Raw genomic sequence first — 20,979 nt, forward strand, 5'->3', positions numbered from 1 at the left:
CGTCGGATAGGTGAGCCCGCCCCTGTCTAACCTACGAATAATGCCATTCATAGGCGCGTCTGTTCTTGGAGCCTCAAGCATAGAGCAGCACTTGTCACACTCTAGGTTGTCCTTCAATGTGCGAACAAGGTATCCAGCCATAACAGACATTGCTGCCGCTTTCAATCCAGGAGGTGGCGCAACTGCAATAAACAACAAAAATTATTTACCTGGAGCAGCACGTCCTCCACATACGTATAGGGTCCACCAGTCCTCTCTTTTTTTAAATATCCTTTGGATTATGCAATAAAAGTTCAGCTTACATGTGCCTCGTTCCAGACTTGACAGTTCTTCTGGTATCTTGGAACGTAGGCTTCGGGAGTCACAGTATGTAGATGATGAAGGCTTCGGAAGTGGTCTCAAGGATGGAGTGCACATTGCAGAATTTTCACTCGTCACAACGTTTGCGTTTTGTGATGGCTTCACCAACCCTGTGACAAGAATTCTCTGTAATGATGAAAGGACACTTGCAGCACTTGTCTGGTCATTGCTGCCAGCCATGCGCCTCATGGCAGAAAAGAGGATTTCGATCTCGTCGCTTGAAAATTTCCTCGTCAACACGAAGTGAAAGCCGGCTTTTAACAGGTACTTTACACAGCCGACAGTGGACAGGGTAGTAAGTTTCAAGGCCCTATAAGTTTCATTCGTTAGAAACTCTCTTCGTGGGTGCGTACAGGACGCTCGCCAGGTCTCAATGTAAGATAAGAAGTCTTCTTCCAGCCACCTTAATCGTTCATCTCCAACATTGAAAAAGGCTGCTGATGCTGTGCTGTTGGAGTGGATGCTGTGAGTTGGATTTTTTATCTTAAGAATTTGGAACCACTCCCCGATCATCTTCATGAACTTGACAGTCGCAGCAGCGTCTTTGAAGCACCCAATGCCGTACTGTTGTCCATATTGCTGTAGCCATTCCAAGGCTGCTACAACTTCTGGGGAAAAAATGAGGACTGCTCGCTTAACATTCATTTTTTCTAGATTATTTGGGAAAAGGTGTTTTCTTGTCAAGCAGCGTACTGGAGTGATGATGTCACCTGACGTTTCCTGGATGTCAGCAAGGTCTTTTAAGAACTTGGATGACACATTCTGACGTTCTACCTGGAAATTTTTGTCATCCGATAAGAACTGGGATCGAATGTTTTTTACTATGTGACAATGGTCATAGGCTATGAACAGCTTCCTCTGCGGGTCAAATGGGTGTTGAATAGAGGGCTTGTCCTCGCCTCCGCATAGCAATGAAAATGCGTTTACATTTGTCTTGTGGTTGTCTGCAACCAGGCGGACCACGATGAATCCCGCTTCTTCGACTCGCTTCATTATTTCCAAAATAAGGGTGCGCAGTTGGGGGCCTTGGAGCCCTTTGGTGAAGTAAAAGCCCACTGGTAAACGGTAACGGGTACTTAAACCCAAGAACAAAAAGCACAGGAGTCTATTTGCAACCTCCCCTTCAAGCCCTGCTGATTTTGAGGCGTCGTAGTTGGCAAATCCAGTCAGCTGGTCACCGGCCCTGTCGTAGAGGATGCACTCCTTGATGGCCATTTCGTCCATGAGAAGAGATCCCAGTTTTTCCTCATCTTTCAAGCCTTCAGCTTCGCTCTTGAGCCTGGTGACCATGAGCTCCGTTACTGAGTCGGCGGTTGTCGGCCCAATGTACTTTTTCAGTGTGGGTCTTGTGGGGAGTTTTAGTACATTGGATGATAGTTGCAGAGCGTAACTACTAGGCGACCTGCTGCTCCATAAGATGCTGTGGCGAATTGTCGTCTCTGACCACCTGGGTGATTTTTTGCTATAATTTCGCAACTGGTCTATCAAAAACGCTGCTCTTTCCGAACCTTCTGCCATGTCGTTTTCGATTTTGTTTAGATTGTACATTTCCTCATATCGATCAAGCTTGCGCTTCAAGGCGTTCTTCTGCCTCTTTAATCTCTCTACGGTGGCGGTATTGCGCCTGCAATTCTGGATCGACGATTTTAGTTTTCCAAACTTTGAGTAAATATGTCTAGAGACTACGTTCGTCTGGACGGTGACGCTTGTCCCTGTGTGGGATTTACCCTCAAACATATTAGCGGTAGGTCTCAAGCAGTCATGCTGTGTTTCAGCCCTTCCTTCATCTGTCTGGCCTGTAGAGTCATTCGCTGGGTCCAGTAGCGTTACGTCATCTGTTTCACTTCCCATAGGTGCCTGCTCACCAGATATCGGCGTAAGATCGTCGAGCTTCTGTCGCTTATCGGGAAAAACACCACGTTTCAGATTCCTTCTCCTACCTTCTTTGTAATCACTTTCTAGAAAGTGCCTTGAACAGACTCTATCGTGCTCACTTGGCCTCCACTCCGCTCCTAGAAGGATATGCAGTTTTGCACATTTGACTACCAGTACAAAAATATACGCCGTGTACAAAGCAAAACTTCCTAGATTTCGATCTCGCAGCGCATACGCCACTCGCGTTCTCCAGCGCTCGTCCCTATACATAACTGTTTAAAATTCCAAGACGATATCGAACTTTGTATTTTCTCATTCGTTCATGCTATTTTTATTGGTGTAATAGCCTAAGGAGGTTACATTACACTTTACACCCTCCAAAGGCATCACAATTAAAGAATCACAAAGTTAACATATACCTACCGCGCTCCGGTATTGCTCGCCTCCATGCCTCGTATAACGCCTGGTCCGCAAGAAACTCATGATACGAACATTTCTCGCTACAGTCTCTTCTTCTGTCATTTCTGGAGCCACACGCCTTAATGCAGCAATGAACCATTGCCACATTAAAGTATAAGTCACTTTGGGAACCACAAAGCGTTGATCAACATCAAGCTTTTGGAAATGATCTTCTGCGAAAAATGTATTTCCAACTCCGAGAGTATTTCGTTAGAAGACAAAGCCAGTGGTTTCGCAGTCTCGGTTTTGAAAAGTTTAAATCTAGAAATTACTGAAATTTAACAACTTTTACAAGCGAGTATGACTGAACTTATGTGATAACGATGGTTGTCGTCTGCTAGTGCGCCGAGTGTGCGTGCCGACGGTTCATCCCCAAATGACCTCTGCCTCGGCCAATTCTCGTTGTTGTCTACATTGCTAACTCAAATCAATGTTCTTGGTCAAAAGCTTTCTAGATAGACGTTTATTCAAGCACACGATGACAGTAAATCATTCGGGAGTAGAGCACACAACCGCCACAATCCGTGGAGAATGCTGCTGCATGCTGTACCACGAGCAACAACGAGCGAAGGTGACGGTGTAGTAATAGTCGTTCCTCATTGCGGATCGCGGTCTGCTTAGCAGCCTTTTGGGCCATGTAGGGAGCGCCAATGTGGCAGGTAAACGAACTAAGTGCGGCACAGCTTTTTCTTGGGAGCTTTCAGGCCTGGTGTAATACATGGAGGCCTAGACTCGACGAAGATGAAGTTATGAACTGCGTTAATAGAGTGCCATCGTCCATCCGTGGGACATTGCGTTAAAAGAAGGCGTCTTGTGATGTATTCTGGTCCAAAAGGGATGCATGTCGTGCACACTGGCCTCAAGTGTACATTGTTCGCGCGAGTCCCCAGTGCCATACAGAATGGTAATAGGCACAGTGTTGTTCTTCCTGCTCCACACGTGTCTTGGATTCATGATTGAGAAAACATGTAAGGCAACTCAAGCGCATTGCATTTTGTTGAGTCGCGCCATTCTTGAAGTTGTCATTCATTATACTCCCCAGCACTGTCATTACAAAATCGTTTGGTGATTGCATGCCGTTTACGTTACGCACGTTCTGTTACAGACACGTTGAATTTTGCAAAACGCGATGCTGTACCAACGAAAACGTACAAAGTAGGAGATTCGCTGCGTCTTGAGTACGTGCTTGAAACGAGCTCGGACACGGACATCCGCTGCGTCAAGGATGACATAGTGCGCCGCGTTCAGGAGGTTGTCGTCCCCATGGGACTCCGCTACTACAAGATCAGCAACACCGTACTGCTCGAAAACATGAAAGTCAACGACAGCGGTCAGTATGCCTGCATAGCTCTTATGAGAGGTACCAACAGGAGTCGAGCACTCTTCTGGAACGTCTCGGTTGTCCGTAAGCACAGCTTGAAATACCTTTACTTAAAATGTGTTGACTCCTTGAATATGCTGTGAAATACCTGCCATAAAAATGACACGAGAAAACAACGTCAGTGTTCGCTTATGTGTAGTATTTTAATCGCGTTAGAAGCTCATTTTGGCCTCTGGAATGTGTAATTGCAGCTGTCCTCAAGAAATGCACGAGTGACTGGAGATGCAATTCGGCAGTACTCCCAACTGAATGCAGTTCTGCATGCAGATGCCCGAACATTATGTACTCATCGGGCAATATCTGGAGATGCAGTGCTTCAAAAGGTCAGGTTGTATTATGATTAGACTGCTTATAGTAGGGGACATTTTTTTTTCTTCTTTCTTCCAGTACTATTTCTCACACGTGAAATGGAAGGCAGAAGGTATACTTAAGCCACACTGGTGTAGCGGTCTGTTCTGCTTGTTATTATCTAAAATTTGTTGCTGTGCTTCTCCTCTCCACCACGCTGCATCCAATTAACGTCCCGATGCAATACGAGATGTGCGCAATATGCCAGTACTGGTCCTTTAATTCTGAGACTGTTTTTTTTTGTGGGGGGGGGGGGGAGCAGGGGGATTATAATCTGTAGCGAAGTGACATGAAGGCAGGCCACGTGGCATCAGTGCGCCAGCTGTGCTGTCTGGGTGTTTTTTCCTCGGTCGCTCTAAGACAAATGTGTGCACAGTTCTTTGTGAAGTCGTCCCAGGACGAATGACCCCCCCCCCCCCATGCGATAGTCGTGACGTTGCCCGCTTGAGCGTGGCCGATAGTATATAGGTAAGCAGTTCCATCACCACCACCACCTACTCTTTTCAGTGGCAGGAGGTCTGGAATACGTGCATACAATCACATGGACATTCCTTCGAAGGCGACAATTGAACCTCTTAGGGGATAAGTCGAAAAATCCCAAACCGACTAAACTTCAAGTGAATATTTGGTAAAGTAATCGCGGCTGGGTTCCCTCGAATAACGCAAATGCAAAATGTGTAACATGTATGTATGGTCTACTTTACATGCATATCCCGTTCGCATCGTTTTCGGGTCTGTGACTTACCAGAAATTGAACAAAATCCAGGAGCATGACATATCCCCTTTTTCAATGTAACACGGCACGCACAGGGTCTTCATGCTGAAAAAAAAAAAAAATAGTTTTCACGGATCTGACTTTGACAGTGATGTCAGGTAGGGCGAAGTCACCTTTGTGCTGTGGAGCAGCCAGGGTTGGGCCTATCGTGCCCCTAAAGAAGCACAGTCTTGAAAATAATGTCCTGGATGGCCAGCATATATGACTATTGATTAATACACGCGTATTTTTTCTTTTTTTCGATTACAACGCTCAATGGCACCGCTGACACGATCACGTGAGGCTGGGAGAACATGTTTCTCGAGTAGAAGTCTAAGTTCCTGTCGAAGTCGTGTGCATAGAAAAGTGGCCTGGTCTGATCGACTGTCCGTCTCATTGGCACACATGCAGGTCCCGTTTCTTACCTTCCTGTAGCGAACCAATAAATTGCAATACGGTCCTAAATTTTCTTTGGCAGGTACATATTTGTATGTAGTTGTCATTGCGGCAGAAATACTAAAAAGGGGATAACTCGACATATCCCCGTCTTGCATACAGAGATTCAATCTACTTACTCTCCAGTAAGTCAGCTGATTTACTCCACAAAAACCATACCCGGAATCAAATGATCAGTTCTCGTAATCCCTTTAGCTAGCCACTACCCCCCCTGGCTGGATACTATGTGTCACACGTCACCAACAGGAACGCCGCCTAGGCTGTATACGTGTTTGGCGTTCTTGAATATATGAAGGGCATTACATTTTCTCTCTTCTTCTTTAGGAACTGCAAACCTGAACATTTCGAACCGTTATGGCGAAAGCTACCAACACGGAGACCGGATACTACTGGAGAAAAACGACAATCTAGTTCTCACGTACGAGTTCGTCGTTGATATGGACGTTGTCGTCACAGAACGGCTACGGGGCGTTGAAAGCAGCAGCACGGTTACCCTGCCACCAAACTCTACTCAGTACAAAGAAAGGAGGACAGTTGTGCTTTGGAACGTCACAAGAAGTAACACTGTGCTTGTCAGGATCACTCTGAAAAGCCACCCGGTTGTTTCGAATGAAATTATATTGCCAGTTGTGGTCATTCGTAAGTTCAAGCTCTTTCGTGTGCGTCCTGATTTGGCGAATCAGTGTCGTACGTAATGCTAATGTCATCGTGACAGCCGTTACAGCACTTGGTATGGAATGCATGGATGATACTGACTGTGTTGAACTGAATGCGCAATGTTTGGACAGACAATGCCGCTGTTCTTTCTCAAGTAACGTGAATGGCTCGTGCGCTAAATGTAAGTGTTTTGGTTGCAGGGCCTAAGACACGCGGTGGGGGGACTTATGATTGATGACTTACTTCAGCTTGCAGGAATACATCAGATTGCAAGGCACACACGGGCACACTTTGTAACAATAGTTTTTGCGTGTGTCCCGAAGGGATGGTCTTGTTTGATGGGAAGTGCTATCCACGAGGTACGTTAGGGCGATCCCGTTTAAGACGATATTTCTTATACTAACAGTTTTGATATCGTAATATCAACACCAGGGGTTGAGATCATTGGAGCCTACGTAAATTCTTTTTTTTTATGAACTCATGTCGACGCTTGATACTGTGGCTTCTGTAGGTTTTAGAACAATGTGAACTGTCACTTACCTCAGCTTCGATTTATTCCTGATCGTGAAGACATATTACGAACATTTTCCTTGCATTTGCAGATTGCGAAAGTCACTACGAGTGTTCTAGAATTATAACGAACACTGTCTGCTATAAGGGAAGCTGCATATGTAAACATGGCTTCCAAGAAATCAACAAAGCTTGCATGCCAATAGGTAAGCTTATACTGTAAACTATCTGTTCGCGAAACCTGCATCAATAATTCAATGGTGTCCGTATAACGAATATCGCTTTCCGCAGTATGTAGTCAGGACATGCATTGTCAAGACACAAGTATGAGGTGCTACAATACATCGTGTACATGTGGGCAGGACCTGGTCGATCACATGGGCAAATGCATTCTTCGTAAGTGAGATTGGGGAGTTACTTGGATACGCGCGTTTACTTTTCATCGTAGGACAACGCCGGTTAATTCGGACTCCGATACTTGCAATAACTTCGTGATGACAAAAATCGTGTAGCTCGGACATAATTTCATGAAACCTGTTTAGTATTGTGGATAGTACAAGGATATCTTTGAACATAGAAGAACTGAGGCAAGAAGTGTTCAAGTCGTTACGGCTAGAAGGCTTCCTTGTTCTTTTAGTGTAAACTGCACAAGATTCACACATGAAAGTTGGGATTTTCCTGTCAGCCAGTGATGAGCCATACTATATACATTTTCCAAATGTCTGACTGGGTGTGGGACCGGCCACAGACAGAAGTCGGTATACCTGGAAGAAATCGCAAAAAAAGTGCACAATGCGGTGCCATGGCGAGCAGGGCATCCTTCAACGCCAGCATGCTTTTGCTCACAGCCGGCGATTTTGTCTAAGTAGTTTTCCGTGGCGATTCGAGCTGCATGAATTGTGTCGTGACGTGTGTGGTAATGCGTAATGTAGCACCGGTTGCGTACTTTTACTTGCTTCCATGATCTCTGCTTTACTACCGTATTCAAAGACTGAGATGCTTCTTGCAATAGGGAACATGGCATGCATCTCGTTTGCCGACTGCCCCGACGCAAATATGGTCTGCATCAACAGGAGCTGTATCTGCAGGAGTGGTTTTATAGTACTCAACAAGAAGTGTGTTGAAGGTAATTACCGTATCGGTACTTTTTAGTCGTCAATATTGTCGATACACTAAGCTGGTTGCTGTCACTTACTTGCTAACTGTCGGGTACCCAACTACCAACACAATTTATCCGGGCTCTTACTTAAACGCGTTAAATTACCTTGATGTTGGTTTGTTCTGTGGAGTGTATACATTTTGTACTCTGCGCGCAAATAAAATATATTTATCCTTTTCCGTGTCATGATCAACGAGACATGCCTTTTTCGAACATGCTTGAGCTCTAAGTTATGAAGCCCACGCGCTTGATCCTCGACACCATTGGTATTGGTTCTCAGTGGGCACTACTTTTACTATCTTCGCTGTATTGCTGTAAGTAAAATATATGGTTAACGTGCGAATGCCGAATCATGTTGTTCGTAGGAAGGATCACTATCTTGAACCGAAAATGTGCCGGAATAGGATTTCAACAATGCGTGAGATTCTGAGAGATTTTCGGCACCCCTGCTCCACATCTTCAGCCACGATATCACATCGATGCAAATAACTGAACTTGGCCCTGCGGCCATGCCAATGGTGCTTCTGGCAGAATAGACCTCTACCCGAGAAACGTCATCATGACGTTGGTAGACAGACTGACACCGAAACAAATCGGAAGGGGATGGTTGGGTTCCACGAATAGGCACTACTTTGCTGCCTCCTATTGAAAAAAAAAGTAGGACCGAAGGTCGCGTCCCCTTCATGGACCATCGTAATCCCCTCAAGACCGTGGCTTTCGGGCGCGACCTTGTTTGCCCCTAGCTTCGAGCGTAGTTCAACTCTACCAAATTAGTGGCGCTGTCGAACACTTTGACGTCATTTGTTTACAAACAGGAAGAGGTCTATAGAGACAAGATAAGTTCCCCCTTTTTCGCCACCGTCGCAGGCATCAGCGGCCATGCGACTCCGCGTCCTGTTGACCACAGATTAGTTATACACACGCCTGCGGCCATGGTATCAGGACCACATTGACTACTGCCTCTCAGTTCTGTACAACGATGAATTATGACGGTGTGTGTGGCTTACCGATGCAGTTTTTTTTTTTTTTGCGTATTTTAAACTGTATACATGTATCTTGCCTAAGCAGTGAGACAAGCAGTCCTGAAGAAGAGCGAGTGTTTCTTTGACTCTGATTGCGGAGGAAATAAAGTCTGTCTGGAACAAGTCTGTGTCTGCAAGAAAGGGACAGAAATGGTGTTGGGTTTCTGCGAAGAAGGTAGGTATTGAGACGAAAATCGCCAGTACTTTCCAATAAAGCTTGGTACTCAAACTGGTATTCTGTTCTGCAGTGGGCCACGATATTGTCACAATACATCCAGACATGAAGAAGATCTTCATTATGGGCGCAGGAATTGGAATGTCAGTCACAATCGCGGCGGCGTTTATAGTTTGCATCGCATTATTCGTCAAGAAGGAAGAAATGGAACATGCAATAGTGTCCAACAATGCCGAAGTCGTAAATGTTAGCGATGCCCAATGGTGAGTTTCCATGTAGCTCAGATGGGATGCTTTATTTCCAAGTGCGATAAATCAAGAAAGCGCTTTTAATTCTCAACTCCCCCAATTCATGATGCTACATTGGTATTCGTTTGTCGCTGCCAACTTCGATGTACACTGCTCCTGCTGGCGTCCATCTGTCCTTTGTTAGGCGCACAACGGCTATAGTATAGCTCGTGAGCCATAAAACAGGAACTCACCATCTCCTGTTGATCATCTGCCGGTTGCTGAACTCTATCGCACAGGTAGCCGAGGTCTGCATAATGGAATAGTCGGCCCTATTAACAATGGAACAGTTTTGACCATAAGACAGATTCATGAAGCACTTTGTCATTTTGACATCCACGGACAAAACTGGCTTAGCGTGTCTTACGAATTGAAGCAGCCAGGATCAATACACGGACAGAACCGCTCGACACAACTTCTAACTTACAGCTGACAGGATTTATTCAGAACACAGAACAGGATTTGACGAACAAAGAATAAGGTATAAACTGATATCGACAACATCCCTTCCTGTTTTTGTTGTCTGGTCTTCCTGCAATAATGGTCCCGTGATGTTATACGTAAGATTTATCTGCCTATAGTATGACGATCGACATGTTGCACGTGCCGCAGGGTAGGACTGCGGATAATTTCGACCACCCGGGGTTCTTTTGACGTGCGTCGGAAATCTCCGGCACACGGAGGTCTTCCTGCACTGACAGTTGAGATAACAAATCTCGTCCTCCGTGAGTCTGATAGAAGGGACACCGACACACCGATTGTTGCTGTTAATAGGGTTGCCACCTTTCGTAGTAAAAAATACCGGCTGAGGGAGAGGAGGTGGAATAGAGGGAAAGGAGGAAATGTTTGCGGGAAAGGGAAAGTGGGTGAGGGCTGAGGGGTTGAGAGTATACAGAGAGAGAGAGAGAAAGAAAGAACGGTACTCGCTCAAGACAACAATGATGATAATAATGAATAACTAAGAAAACGACTGGTGAGTCCGGAGTGGGTCTGGGCTCCAGATTTATTCAAGCTGTAGTGGAATGTTGAAAGGAAAACCCCGTAAAAGCCCCTATGAAAGGTGTTGAGCCACAAATACCGGCAAAAGGCTGCCGGTATCACCTTCCTACCGGCAACCGGCAGAGCGAGCAAATAACCGGCCTGGTGGCAACCCTAGCTGTTAACCGCATTTTACCTTACGGGCAACTTTCACCGGTAAAAAAGTCCGAGAACAACCTACAGAGAGGACCCGAAAGACTTGTACCGTACTGGGCGGTGCTGAACTTTCCCGGTAAAGTCTACGGCCCGGCACGACCCTGCATTCCAGAACTGTATAACTCCGGCTCTTTAGTGACGTGTTCTCGGTTCCGTTGAAATCAGTGGTACCAGAAGTGCACTGCTTGCTTCCGCACAGTGTGGACAGCTTACTATTCTTTTGGGAAGCCCGCAACTAAATAGCTCCTTCTAATTTTGAAGAGGGAACATGTTTGGAGTCGTAGACAGAAAATAACCGAACGTTGTGCTTTCAGGGTCACAGCTGAAGCTCCTAGAAAATGTGGTCGGCAACCGAATCCTCGCCAGTATCGCTCGTCAACGGTCTTCCATGCGAAGGCCTAGCACTTAAAAAAAAAGAAAAAGCTTCCTTGTATTACGCTCTCTTGTGCTTCTTGTGACTCTTTCTAAAAATCATAAAAACAGATATGTCAACTGCCAGTCAAATACCGTTTCCGAGATACCCTTGACCTGTGGGTTTAAATCGACCAAACATCGATCAAAGCAAGAGATAGTGAAACATATGGAGGATTGTAAAGTTAATAGAATGTTTCTTCTGTCTTTTGCGTTCTTGACAACTCCTTTACTGCATCTCCGTCGCAATAAGTAGTTGATGGGAGCACATAACGCAGTTTTTATTGCATGATTCTTCATCTGTCATTGTGTGCATGGTGAACGAGTCACATACTGGCTTGTAACGTTACTACTCGGCGAACCATATAGTACGTGTGGCTGTTCAACCCGTCGTAGTTTGAGTAGGGAAGGGAAAGGGACGTTGTCTACACTGTAAATGCGCCTCTGAAGATGGAATATATATTGAATTCTCGCAAAAGAATGTCTCAAAATACGAATTTTCTTTCTCTTTCTCGTTGCTCTTTGATGGCTTATGGTGAACAGAATCGAGAATCAAAACAATTGTTCTTAAAACGGAGTTTCTGGCCAGCAAGGGCAATTTTAATGCGATAGCATTATTGGGCTGCCCTCACCGTGGCTACCCCCTCTGAAATTTCTGTGGTATGCGCCGAGACCTCAGCTCTGGCGACAGATGGTGCCACGGGAACCGTCGGTGCACAAGCACTTATGGCGGTGTTATGCTGCGCTAGAAGGACTGGCGTGCTAAACTGCGGCTGCAAACGGGTCAAGCCGACGGATCTGCCAAGAGGTGGCTACGAAGGGCTTGGTTCGCAGTGGCTTCCTTGGCAGTGGAATTTCTTGTATGATCTTGATGTGTCTTTAATGAGTCAACAGAAACGCATCAGAAACTCAACGTGTAATGTGATTCCACATTACGTTCCTATCACGAACTCCATGGAGTTTTGACATTAATTTTTCTCATGAAAAATGTATTAATGTATGAAAAATGTGTTTTTAATGTATGAAATCATCAGGACATACCACTCGTGCTGTTCAAGACATATATGCTTGAACTGACCGTTGATATGTTTGGATACTGGATGGTAACACGTTACAAAACAAATATTTGAAATACACAATAGCAAAATAATACATACAATTATAAAGTCAAGTAACAAGTGACAGCAACAGTTTTCCTTTATCTCCTTTCCCCCTTTCCATTTATTTAAGATTTATTTATATTTCTCTATCATTACATAAACACAACGAGTAGCGATGCTGCATCTGTTGTAGCCGCAGTCGTTGAAGTAATTTACTATGCATGAAATACATTGCGGAGTAGGACATATGGTAACTGTATTTGATGAAACAGTCATCGGCAAAGCATTGTACCCGTTGTAAAGCACTGCACGTCCCTGTCTTTCTCGTCCGGCCCGTACCCGAAGAGACGAAGATTTACCCAACCCAGGCCTTCCTCAACATCCGAGAATCGAACTGGACAGAGGCTGCATACCACTACTCTATCCCGGCCGGATACAATGTGACACATAATATTTATGATGTGAAAAGAAACTGCTCACGAAACCGAGACCACGACTCAGCTGAGCCGTTGGCCTAGGCCCGGGAATATTCGGAGTTGGCAAGATCCGACCCGTGGTAATAACCCGCCACGCCAGTTTTTTCGGGACACCCCATCCCAAGGACATTCCCCTGATTTACCGGGAGGGGGGTTGCTGTCCCGTAGGGGGCGGGGTGGAGGGAGGGTGACGTCCATATCTGCTGAGGTTGTGGCGTTTTTGGCCTTTCTGCACGATATTTTTTTAGGGGGCATTAGGGGTGGGGTGCTGGGCTCTGTCCCGGCCTTTATCAGTGCTCCAACTTGTGAACCACCCATGGAGGATAGACGAAAAGGAGGCGCCCATCGGCTCTTCGACAGAAGAGAGTAGCGTGTGGCAAGTGACGCGAGGATAGGAGGTGCGCTGTAGCTTCTTTGGAGCCATGCGAGGGTCACGTTACCTGAATAGCCCAATGAGGTCGCTTTGCGCACGCCACTTTGGCGGCCACTTCGGCGCGCTACCACCACACCTCTCCAAGTATTCCGAAAGTATGCGTTGGGGGCTCCCATAGAGAAGTATGTAATCGAAACCGGATGGCGAATGGTGATGTCACTGGAGTGGCCAATCTCGGCTTCACTTCTCAGAGCAATTGGGCTCCTCCTCTTTCCTTCCTCCATGGAACCACAAAAGTGTCCCGGTGATTAACCCGGTGAGCACACCAGCAGTGTATTCAACGTGACTCCGCCCCTTCTCCCGTATACAGCTCATTGCAGTTCTGCACCTACATTACATTACGCTCAATTTCAAATTATCCCCGCATTTTCTTAGCAGTAAGATTGGTATCGCTTTACCCCTCGTTGCATCAACAGGGATACCGGTAATTTTTTAAACCACGGAGAATCTTGAGTGCGTATAGTACAAATTCCGTCGTGCACAACCAAGGGTATCAATAGAAATAAGCTCCACAAACAGAGAAAGACCACAAATACTAGCATACTCGGAAACTTTTAGTGCATGAAACCTTCAGAACAATGACTGGTCATAGCGGTAAATGTAAAGTCTGCAGTCCTTGCTAGCAAGTATGACGGAGTTGTCGTGCGTCAGAGCTACATCGTAGCACTGTGCGTGTTTCACGTGGCTTTCGAAGGCGCTCACGAGATGACCATCTTGCGTAAACACAGTGATGTGGAAGTAGTGGTGATTGTCCGATACGACCAGATGACCATTTCTGTTGATGCACACAGCTATGGGATAGTTGGTTACCCCAGCTCCACCAATGAGCCGGAGGAGTGCACCTTCGTAGGAGAACACCTTCACACAATGAGCGCCATTGTCGGAGATAAAAATTTCCTCCTTGTCATTTGCTGCGACGCCGTTCGGGAACTCGAGGTGCTCGGAACAGCTGAACTGACGCAAGATGTTTCCCCAAAGGTCGAAGATGATAACTCGCATCACTTTGCATTCAACGACGATGATTCGTCGTTTGCTGTCGACAGTGACTGCACGCGGATGCTCCAAGACTGAGGAACCAAATTTTCGCAGGAAGTGTCCGTACTGGTTGAAAACTTGAACCTGATGCGTTGGAGATCGTTCAGTCACTATAATGTGGCCGAAAGCGTGAACGACAAAAACACGGTTTGGATAATGCAATTGGCCGTCTCTCCTGCCGCACTCTCCGAAGCGTAATTTGAATCTGCAGCCTCTGTCGAATACCTGGATACGATGGCGGTTGGTGTCTGCTATGATGATGTCGCCTTGAGCGTTAACAGCTACCCCACACGGTTCCGTGAACTGACCCTCCATGACGCCGAACTCTCCGAACTTGCTGTGGTAGAAAATTTTCTGGCGCTTTATTGGGGACTTGTTTTGCAGGACGTCACCCAAGGCGTATGAACTGCGCAGCAGGCTAACGCTGGGCTCCGATAGGTGAGGTACGTAGGGAAATATTGGGTTCGGCACTGTGGACCATTTTTCGGCATAAGGCAAGAGGCTCGTAGAACACGGGTCATTGCTAGTAGAGCAACTTGCACCACTGCAGTAGGTGCGCTCACGCATTAACGATGTGCTCAACGATGCGTTGTTGCTCGTTCCAAGAGGAGTTTGCGAATATCTGTTGGAATAACTTTCGGTGGTAGGGGCCTCGAGATCGGGTCGTGAGAACCCTCCACGCAGAACGACTTCGGAGCGCTGCTGGGTACACGCCAACGAATTTTGGATGCTGACTTGCAAGGCGGTGAAGTTTGGCACGAACACCAGGTCCATGCCCTGCAAGTGTGTCTCCGGATTGAAGGTCATTATTTCTTGGAAATCTGTATCCAGCAGTTCTTGAAATGCTAGTAATTCCTTGTTGGTAGAGGAGAAGGTTGCAAGCCTTTCGGCAGTGACGCAAACTTTGATTATCTTGCATAAGCTCTCTTGCACTTTCTTGCCCAGGCGCTCCATGAACAGAAATTTTTTATTGTAGGTGTTCTGCAGGTCTATCAGAATTTCTTGCTTGGTCCGTTCCAGTGTCGTCTCGTTCCAGGATTCGAAGGAGCTGCAAATATCAGCCTGAGCTTCGCGGTACTGGATGTGTAACCGGCTCAAAGTGTTTTCTATGCCCATTACAGAGCTCAGGAGGTTGTCGGTCTTCTTTTTAGTGCTGCTGATGACGAATGAGAGATCTTCGTTGAGCTTTTGTCTCACGTCCACAAGTGCCATGAGGGTGTGCGTGTCAATGGGGTGTTCAAACTCTGCGCACTCCCGGCAAACAGAAATGTTGCAGGTCCTGCAGATGAACTGAACAGTCTCATTTTTGTGGCGGAAACAACGTGTCGCTTGGTCATTTTTTGTAAGGTTGTTTGGATAGATCTGTATCCCACCCAATGTGAGAACCCGGTGGGACTGAAGCCAATGCATGAATTGGTGTGCCATTACACAATTGAAACATATATAGTGGACGCAATCAAGGCAGCGTGCAACTGCAGGAACAGCTGTGTGTTTGCAAGCAGTGCACGTCAGACAGGAACGGTCGAGCACCAAGGTCTTGAGGATGATCGATGTGGCATAGTGTGAGAAGAGTCCGGCAATGCCTTCGGCTGGTAAGGTCGTCTCCTGTAAGCACTGAGGGCACTTCAACTTGTCGGTTGTTGTTTGTTGTCTTTCCAGGCACAATTTGCAGAAGGTGTGCAGACAGTTGAGTACCTGCGAATCAAATGTTATATATTGAATCTATAGTTCGTTGAGCCACAAAGCATCGCACGAAACATCTAAGTGTCCGTTCCGTTTAGTGACGACGACGGCGTGAGACAAGAGCGCCTAATACTTCCCCGCAGCATAAATATCAAATGCGTCTACGGGCTCGAAATTTGTCGAATTCGTCGCGGAAACAACAACGTGCGCTGCTCTGCTCACTGTGCGTTGTCTTCGAGACTGCATGATTTCCTACGCTGTCTGTCGATTTAGTTGCTAGCTCCTCAAAGTTATCCCCACTACCATGGTTAGTATAATATGACACACACCTTAGGAAATATGGAGGCGTCCTGGCAGCTGCCGCACTTGGAGCTGATGGTAGCATTCGGATTGAGGCTGCTCTGGAGGGAACGCGATGTTCCAGGACAGACCGGGAAAGGAGTCAAGTCACCTGGCAACCTACTCCCTGCTACGTCGTCCTGGAAAGGCAATATAGTATGTATTTAGTTTATGACATACGAATAGCCTATATCATAGGTAGGGTTTCGAATCATAGGGTTAACTTTGAAGCTATACGGATTTACCTGAGAACCTCCCGCTTTTGCGGGTTCGAGTGAGTAGCCGAGAGCTCGGCAAGAAAAGCCATTCCCTGATGTGTGATTGGTTTCCTTTTGTGTCGGGATTGGGACTCACATCGCGGGTTATCAATCCCCGCAACGAGGAAGGGTGACTTTTACCCAAAGAGTGTTTCACTTAGCAATACCCGAAGCATCCGTCTGATACTAATTGTAGACGATGAGGAGGAGGGCACGAGATATCTTTCTATCGTGCTTTCCCTCCCTCTCAAACTGGACTATATGACACAGGGGTAGCTAGTTGTTGGAACTCACGCACTAACATGGTACGTCATTGTCCTGCAAGTTCTAACGCGTAACAGTAGCCGTTTTCCAAAGGCAGCTTCTCATTCTTTCATGATGGTCATTTAATGAGGGATTCTTTAATGAGGTTAACTCAGTTGCAACTTGTAAAAAATAAACGAAATTCCCAATACAAAATAAACGCCCTCCAGAACATGCAAAGAAAACCCGGAAGTCTCATCTCAGTCTTGGTTCTTTGTGATTTGTGCAAGGTTTTCGTTGGGGCTGATCCTCCACAGTTATGACCCTTCGCTCAAAGTCGAGCCTCCCCGTCCTACTGTAAAAACTATCTCTGGTTGTTTATCGAAGAACATGGTACCTAAAGGGACATTTGGTCTTGCTTCAGTGTCCAGCCCGCCGATCATTGACCATTTCTTGCAGTAGATGAAAAAATTAAGAGGAGGAAACCATCAACATTCAGTGTCGGCATTGTAGTGTTGACGTTAGTTTTCGAAAGCAAATAGGATGAACACTGGAATGTTCATCTCCAACACTTTCCTCGACATTTCCGATCTTCCCGCACAGTGATAGATGCAAATAAACTATCGGCATCAGTTTCGCCATTACCTATAGACCAGCTCGGAAAACGTCTGCGTTCCCGAATTCTCGCGACCACTCTGGGTAGATAGTCTTTCACAGTCTTTCTTGCTCCATGCACCCATCTTGCCGTTCATCGAAGTCTTATCCCACATTTTGAATCCAAAGCAGTGCACACATAAACGTTTTCTTTTTTTTAAACGTATTGTTGCTAGATAGCCCTCCCAGAACAGTGCGCACCCAGGAGCCATCATTTCATGCCATACTGTCAAGGCGTTCCCGGAGAGGGCGATGTCCTATGAATGATATAAGAGGGTCGCACAAGGTTGACCCAGTACGACTTATTTCTTTAAATGCAATGAAAAATCCGTGAAGCACCAATCTACGTCAGTTTTTCCTCATGACCATCTAGACACCGCTGTCATCGCTGTGACAACTCCTTGATGTAGAAAAAAGTGGGCTGCTGTCGTATCCACTCCAGGACATCTTTCTGGAGGGCTTCATCTATGTGGGACGTCTTTCCTTCACAGTACTCTTTAAGGGGCTCAAACAAATGGTAATCGCTTGGTGCTAAATCTGGGCTGTAAGGGGCACGGGGCAAATCCTTCCAGCGCATTTCGGCGAGGATTGCTATCGTCAAATTCGCCATGTGAGGCCGGGCATTGTCATGTAGAAGAATGACCCCTCTGGACAACATCCCCGGTTCTTGCGAATTGCCTTTCGAACGGCACACTTTATCAACGCGAAGTAGTACGGGCATTAATCCTGACCCCTTGTTCCAAGATGTCCACATGGATGACACCCTGTATGTCAGAGAAGGCATGGGCTTCCCCATCAGACGGCTGCATATCTTGCTTCTCTTTGGCAGCGGGAAAGCCTCATGTCGCCATTCCATGCATTTTTGTCTCTAGGGTGAAATGATGCATCCTAGTGTCATCACGTGTGATGATCGTTTACAAAAATTACTCCCCCTGGGATTGAAACCGGTTCAGCAGCTGCTCACAGACTGTATAACAATAACAGTAACACTAACAATAACAGTAACAGTATAATCAGCATGAAGCCTTACCTCAGGAGCGGTTATTTCAACTATTCTACTGGGTCACTCGAAGAACCATCTGTTCGAAATATCGGCTCCTGACCTGACCCGAACCCAGATACAAGTTTGCCGAAGGAAGACCGAGCGATCCAGTGACAGTGTAATCAGCATGAAGCCTTAAGTCAGGAGCAGATATTTCGACTGCTCTACTGGGTCACTAGAAGAACCGTTTGTTCGAAAATTGCTCCTGAACTGAGGTTTCGTTCGGAACTTCTGGTTACAACTTTATAGAAGGAAGACCGAGCGATTCGGTGACAGCGTAATCAGCATGAAGCCTCAGCTCAGGAGCAGATATTTCAACTGTTCTACCGGAGCACTAGAATAACTATGTGTTCGAAATATCGGCTCTTGGCCTGACCCAAACCCAGATGCAAGTTTGCCGAAGGAAGACCGAGCGATCCGTTGACAGTGTAATCAGCATGAAGCCTCAGGCCAGGAACAGATATTTCGACTATTCTACTGGGTCACTATAAGGACCGTCTGTTCGAAATATCCGCTCCTGATCTGCCCCAAACCCGGATACAAGTTTGCCGAAGTGACAGTGTAATTAACATGAAGCCTCATGTCGGGAGCAGATATTTCGACTATTCTACTGCGTCACTAGAAGAACCGTCTGTTCGAAATATCTGCTCCTCACCCGATGATTCCATCTGAACTCCCAGTTACAAGTTTACAGAAGGAAGACAGAGCGCGGTGACAGTGTGTCAAAAATGAAGCCTCAGGTCAGGAGCAGATATTTCGACTGTTCTGCTGCGTCACTAGAAGAACCGTCTGTTCGAATTATCGGCTCCTGACCTGACCCGAACCAAGTTATCCGAAGGAAAAACCGAGCGATCCGGTGTCAGTGTAATCAGCATGATGCCTCAGGTCAGGAGCTTCGACTCTTCTGCTGAGTCACTAGAAGAACCGTATGTTCAAAATATCGGCTCTTGACCTCTGGATTCCTTCTGAACTCCCAGTTGCAAGTCTACCGAAGGAAGACAGAGCGACGCAGTGAGAGTGCGTCAAAAATGAAGCCTTAGGTCAGGAGCAGATATTTCGACTGTTCTGGTAGGCCACTAGAAGAACCGTCGGTTCGAAATATCGGCTGCTGACCTGAGGTATCGTTGTGAACTCCGGGAATTTATAGAAGGAAGACCGAGCGATCCGTTGACAGTTTTAAGAATAAAATCTCAGGTCAGGAGCCGATAGTTCGACAGTTCCACTGGGTCACCAGAAGAACCGTGTGTTCGAAATATCGGCTGGTGACCTGAGGCTTCGTTCTGAAATCCCGAACACAAGTTCGTTGCTGAAAGCCTTGGCTTATGAATAGGAGTGTACCTAACCTCAGCTGATTAACTCGTTCACAAACTTGCATATGATGCTTTGAACAGCCATGCTGATCTTCTAAGAGGCTTCCCATAAATAAGAAATACTGCACGACTTACTGTTGCTTGTGAAGGGAAGTAAGAGACGACTCTGCTGTTGTTGAACATGACGAAGGGAACGAAAGTGTTGTGGACACAGACAGGTACAGCGCTACAGAATGCACGGCGTAGAATACAGCTCTAAAGTAAACGTTTGACCTCAGCTGACTAACGAACAGTTATGTCCGTGTGCGCGAGGGAACGTTTGCACATGACACTGTTGTCGTTCTTTTTGGTTCATGCCTTAATTTGACCAACTGCACCCAGTGCAGCTTAAATCTGCGTCACTGTAGCATCTAAAGTTACCAGTTGCACATCATTATTCGCGCTACGATTTGTTTTTTTTTTTTACCCAACCGTTAACACCGCAAACTAGAAGGTATCGAACTGTTGATGTCTCTAAACTACTGGGAGTAATCGTGGAATGTAGTCCACACTTCATTTTGGGTAAAAGAAATGCAAAGTAGCATGCGTTCTCTACGCTGTCACATAGATAATTTTTCAGACGAAAGAAGGAAGACACTGAAAAGGTTAGCCAGCTGTAGGACCCGATGTGGGTTGGAATGCTACAGCTGGCTAACCTTTTCAGCAACTTCCTTTCTCCATTATTCTTCATTCATTATTCAGTACTCTTAGACACTTGAAGCTTGTGTGTTGTCTTCTGTGCTCCAGCCTCAGAACATCAACTACCATCATACATAATTTATCCTACGAACTAGTGCTTTCCATATTAGTTGTCAAGTACTGGTGAAAGAACTGATCCTAGCTATGGCCCATATTGATAGCTGTTGAAGTACAACGAAAAGGCAAATACGGACGTGGCTGCTGTCCATAACAGTAATTTTCTCTTTGATGGTAGCAATAATTGTCTTACTTCCTGTTAGTGCCCTGAAGCAACTGTGACTATGAGCGGCGTACAGATTTGGACAGGTGGAGAGAGGACAGCAGGAAGGAGTGAGGGTGGTCGCAGTACCGCAGGCAGAAAGATCTGAGTATCAAACTGGTGCAATGTATCACCAATGTTGCAATCCAAGCTGGGATAAAATCCAGTGCTAGAAACTCGTGCGGGAAATATTGTATACTGTAGTCTCGGTCAAGTGAGAGATCCACTTCAGGTATGTCACATAAATAGCGTCGTATCCACTTATCGCAGCGAACCCTCTCCCACCTGGCCATGTAAACCAATCCACTGGAGATGATGATGATGATTGGGAGTTGCATTGACAACAAAGATCATAATGCGCC

At 46.2% G+C, this 20,979-nt stretch overlaps 2 protein-coding genes across 4 annotated transcripts; one reads left to right on the plus strand and one right to left on the minus strand.

Annotated features, from left to right (window-relative positions):
• Positions 1–3,440: 3,440 nt before the first annotated feature.
• Positions 3,441–11,175, plus strand: LOC135397155 (uncharacterized). 3 transcript variants are annotated; one of them, XM_064628543.1, is made up of 12 exons: positions 3,441–3,598; positions 3,800–4,099; positions 4,267–4,398; positions 5,958–6,272; positions 6,349–6,471; positions 6,539–6,649; positions 6,893–7,006; positions 7,092–7,196; positions 7,813–7,926; positions 9,025–9,156; positions 9,230–9,419; positions 10,952–11,175. In XM_064628543.1, the coding sequence occupies exons 1-12, from the start codon at positions 3,511–3,513 to the stop codon at positions 11,037–11,039; spliced, it is 1,812 nt and encodes a 603-aa protein (XP_064484613.1). In that variant the 5' UTR covers positions 3,441–3,510; the 3' UTR covers positions 11,040–11,175. The 3 variants fall into 3 exon arrangements, with proteins under 3 accessions (XP_064484613.1, XP_064484594.1, XP_064484603.1); XM_064628524.1 differs by having other exon boundaries at positions 3,441–3,662; positions 10,952–11,171; XM_064628533.1 differs by having other exon boundaries at positions 3,441–3,662; positions 9,028–9,156; positions 10,952–11,169.
• Positions 11,176–13,612: 2,437 nt separating this feature from the next.
• Positions 13,613–19,839, minus strand: LOC135397170 (B-box type zinc finger protein ncl-1-like). Its single transcript, XM_064628556.1, has 3 exons — positions 19,756–19,839; positions 16,105–16,254; positions 13,613–15,787 (listed from the first exon to the last, which is right to left on the minus strand). The coding sequence occupies exons 1-3, from the start codon at positions 19,801–19,803 to the stop codon at positions 13,628–13,630; spliced, it is 2,358 nt and encodes a 785-aa protein (XP_064484626.1). The 5' UTR covers positions 19,804–19,839; the 3' UTR covers positions 13,613–13,627.
• Positions 19,840–20,979: the final 1,140 nt, after the last annotated feature.

This window comes from Ornithodoros turicata, chromosome 1 (genome assembly GCF_037126465.1).
Source record: "Ornithodoros turicata isolate Travis chromosome 1, ASM3712646v1, whole genome shotgun sequence".
Taxonomy (NCBI): Eukaryota; Metazoa; Arthropoda; class Arachnida; order Ixodida; family Argasidae; genus Ornithodoros; species Ornithodoros turicata.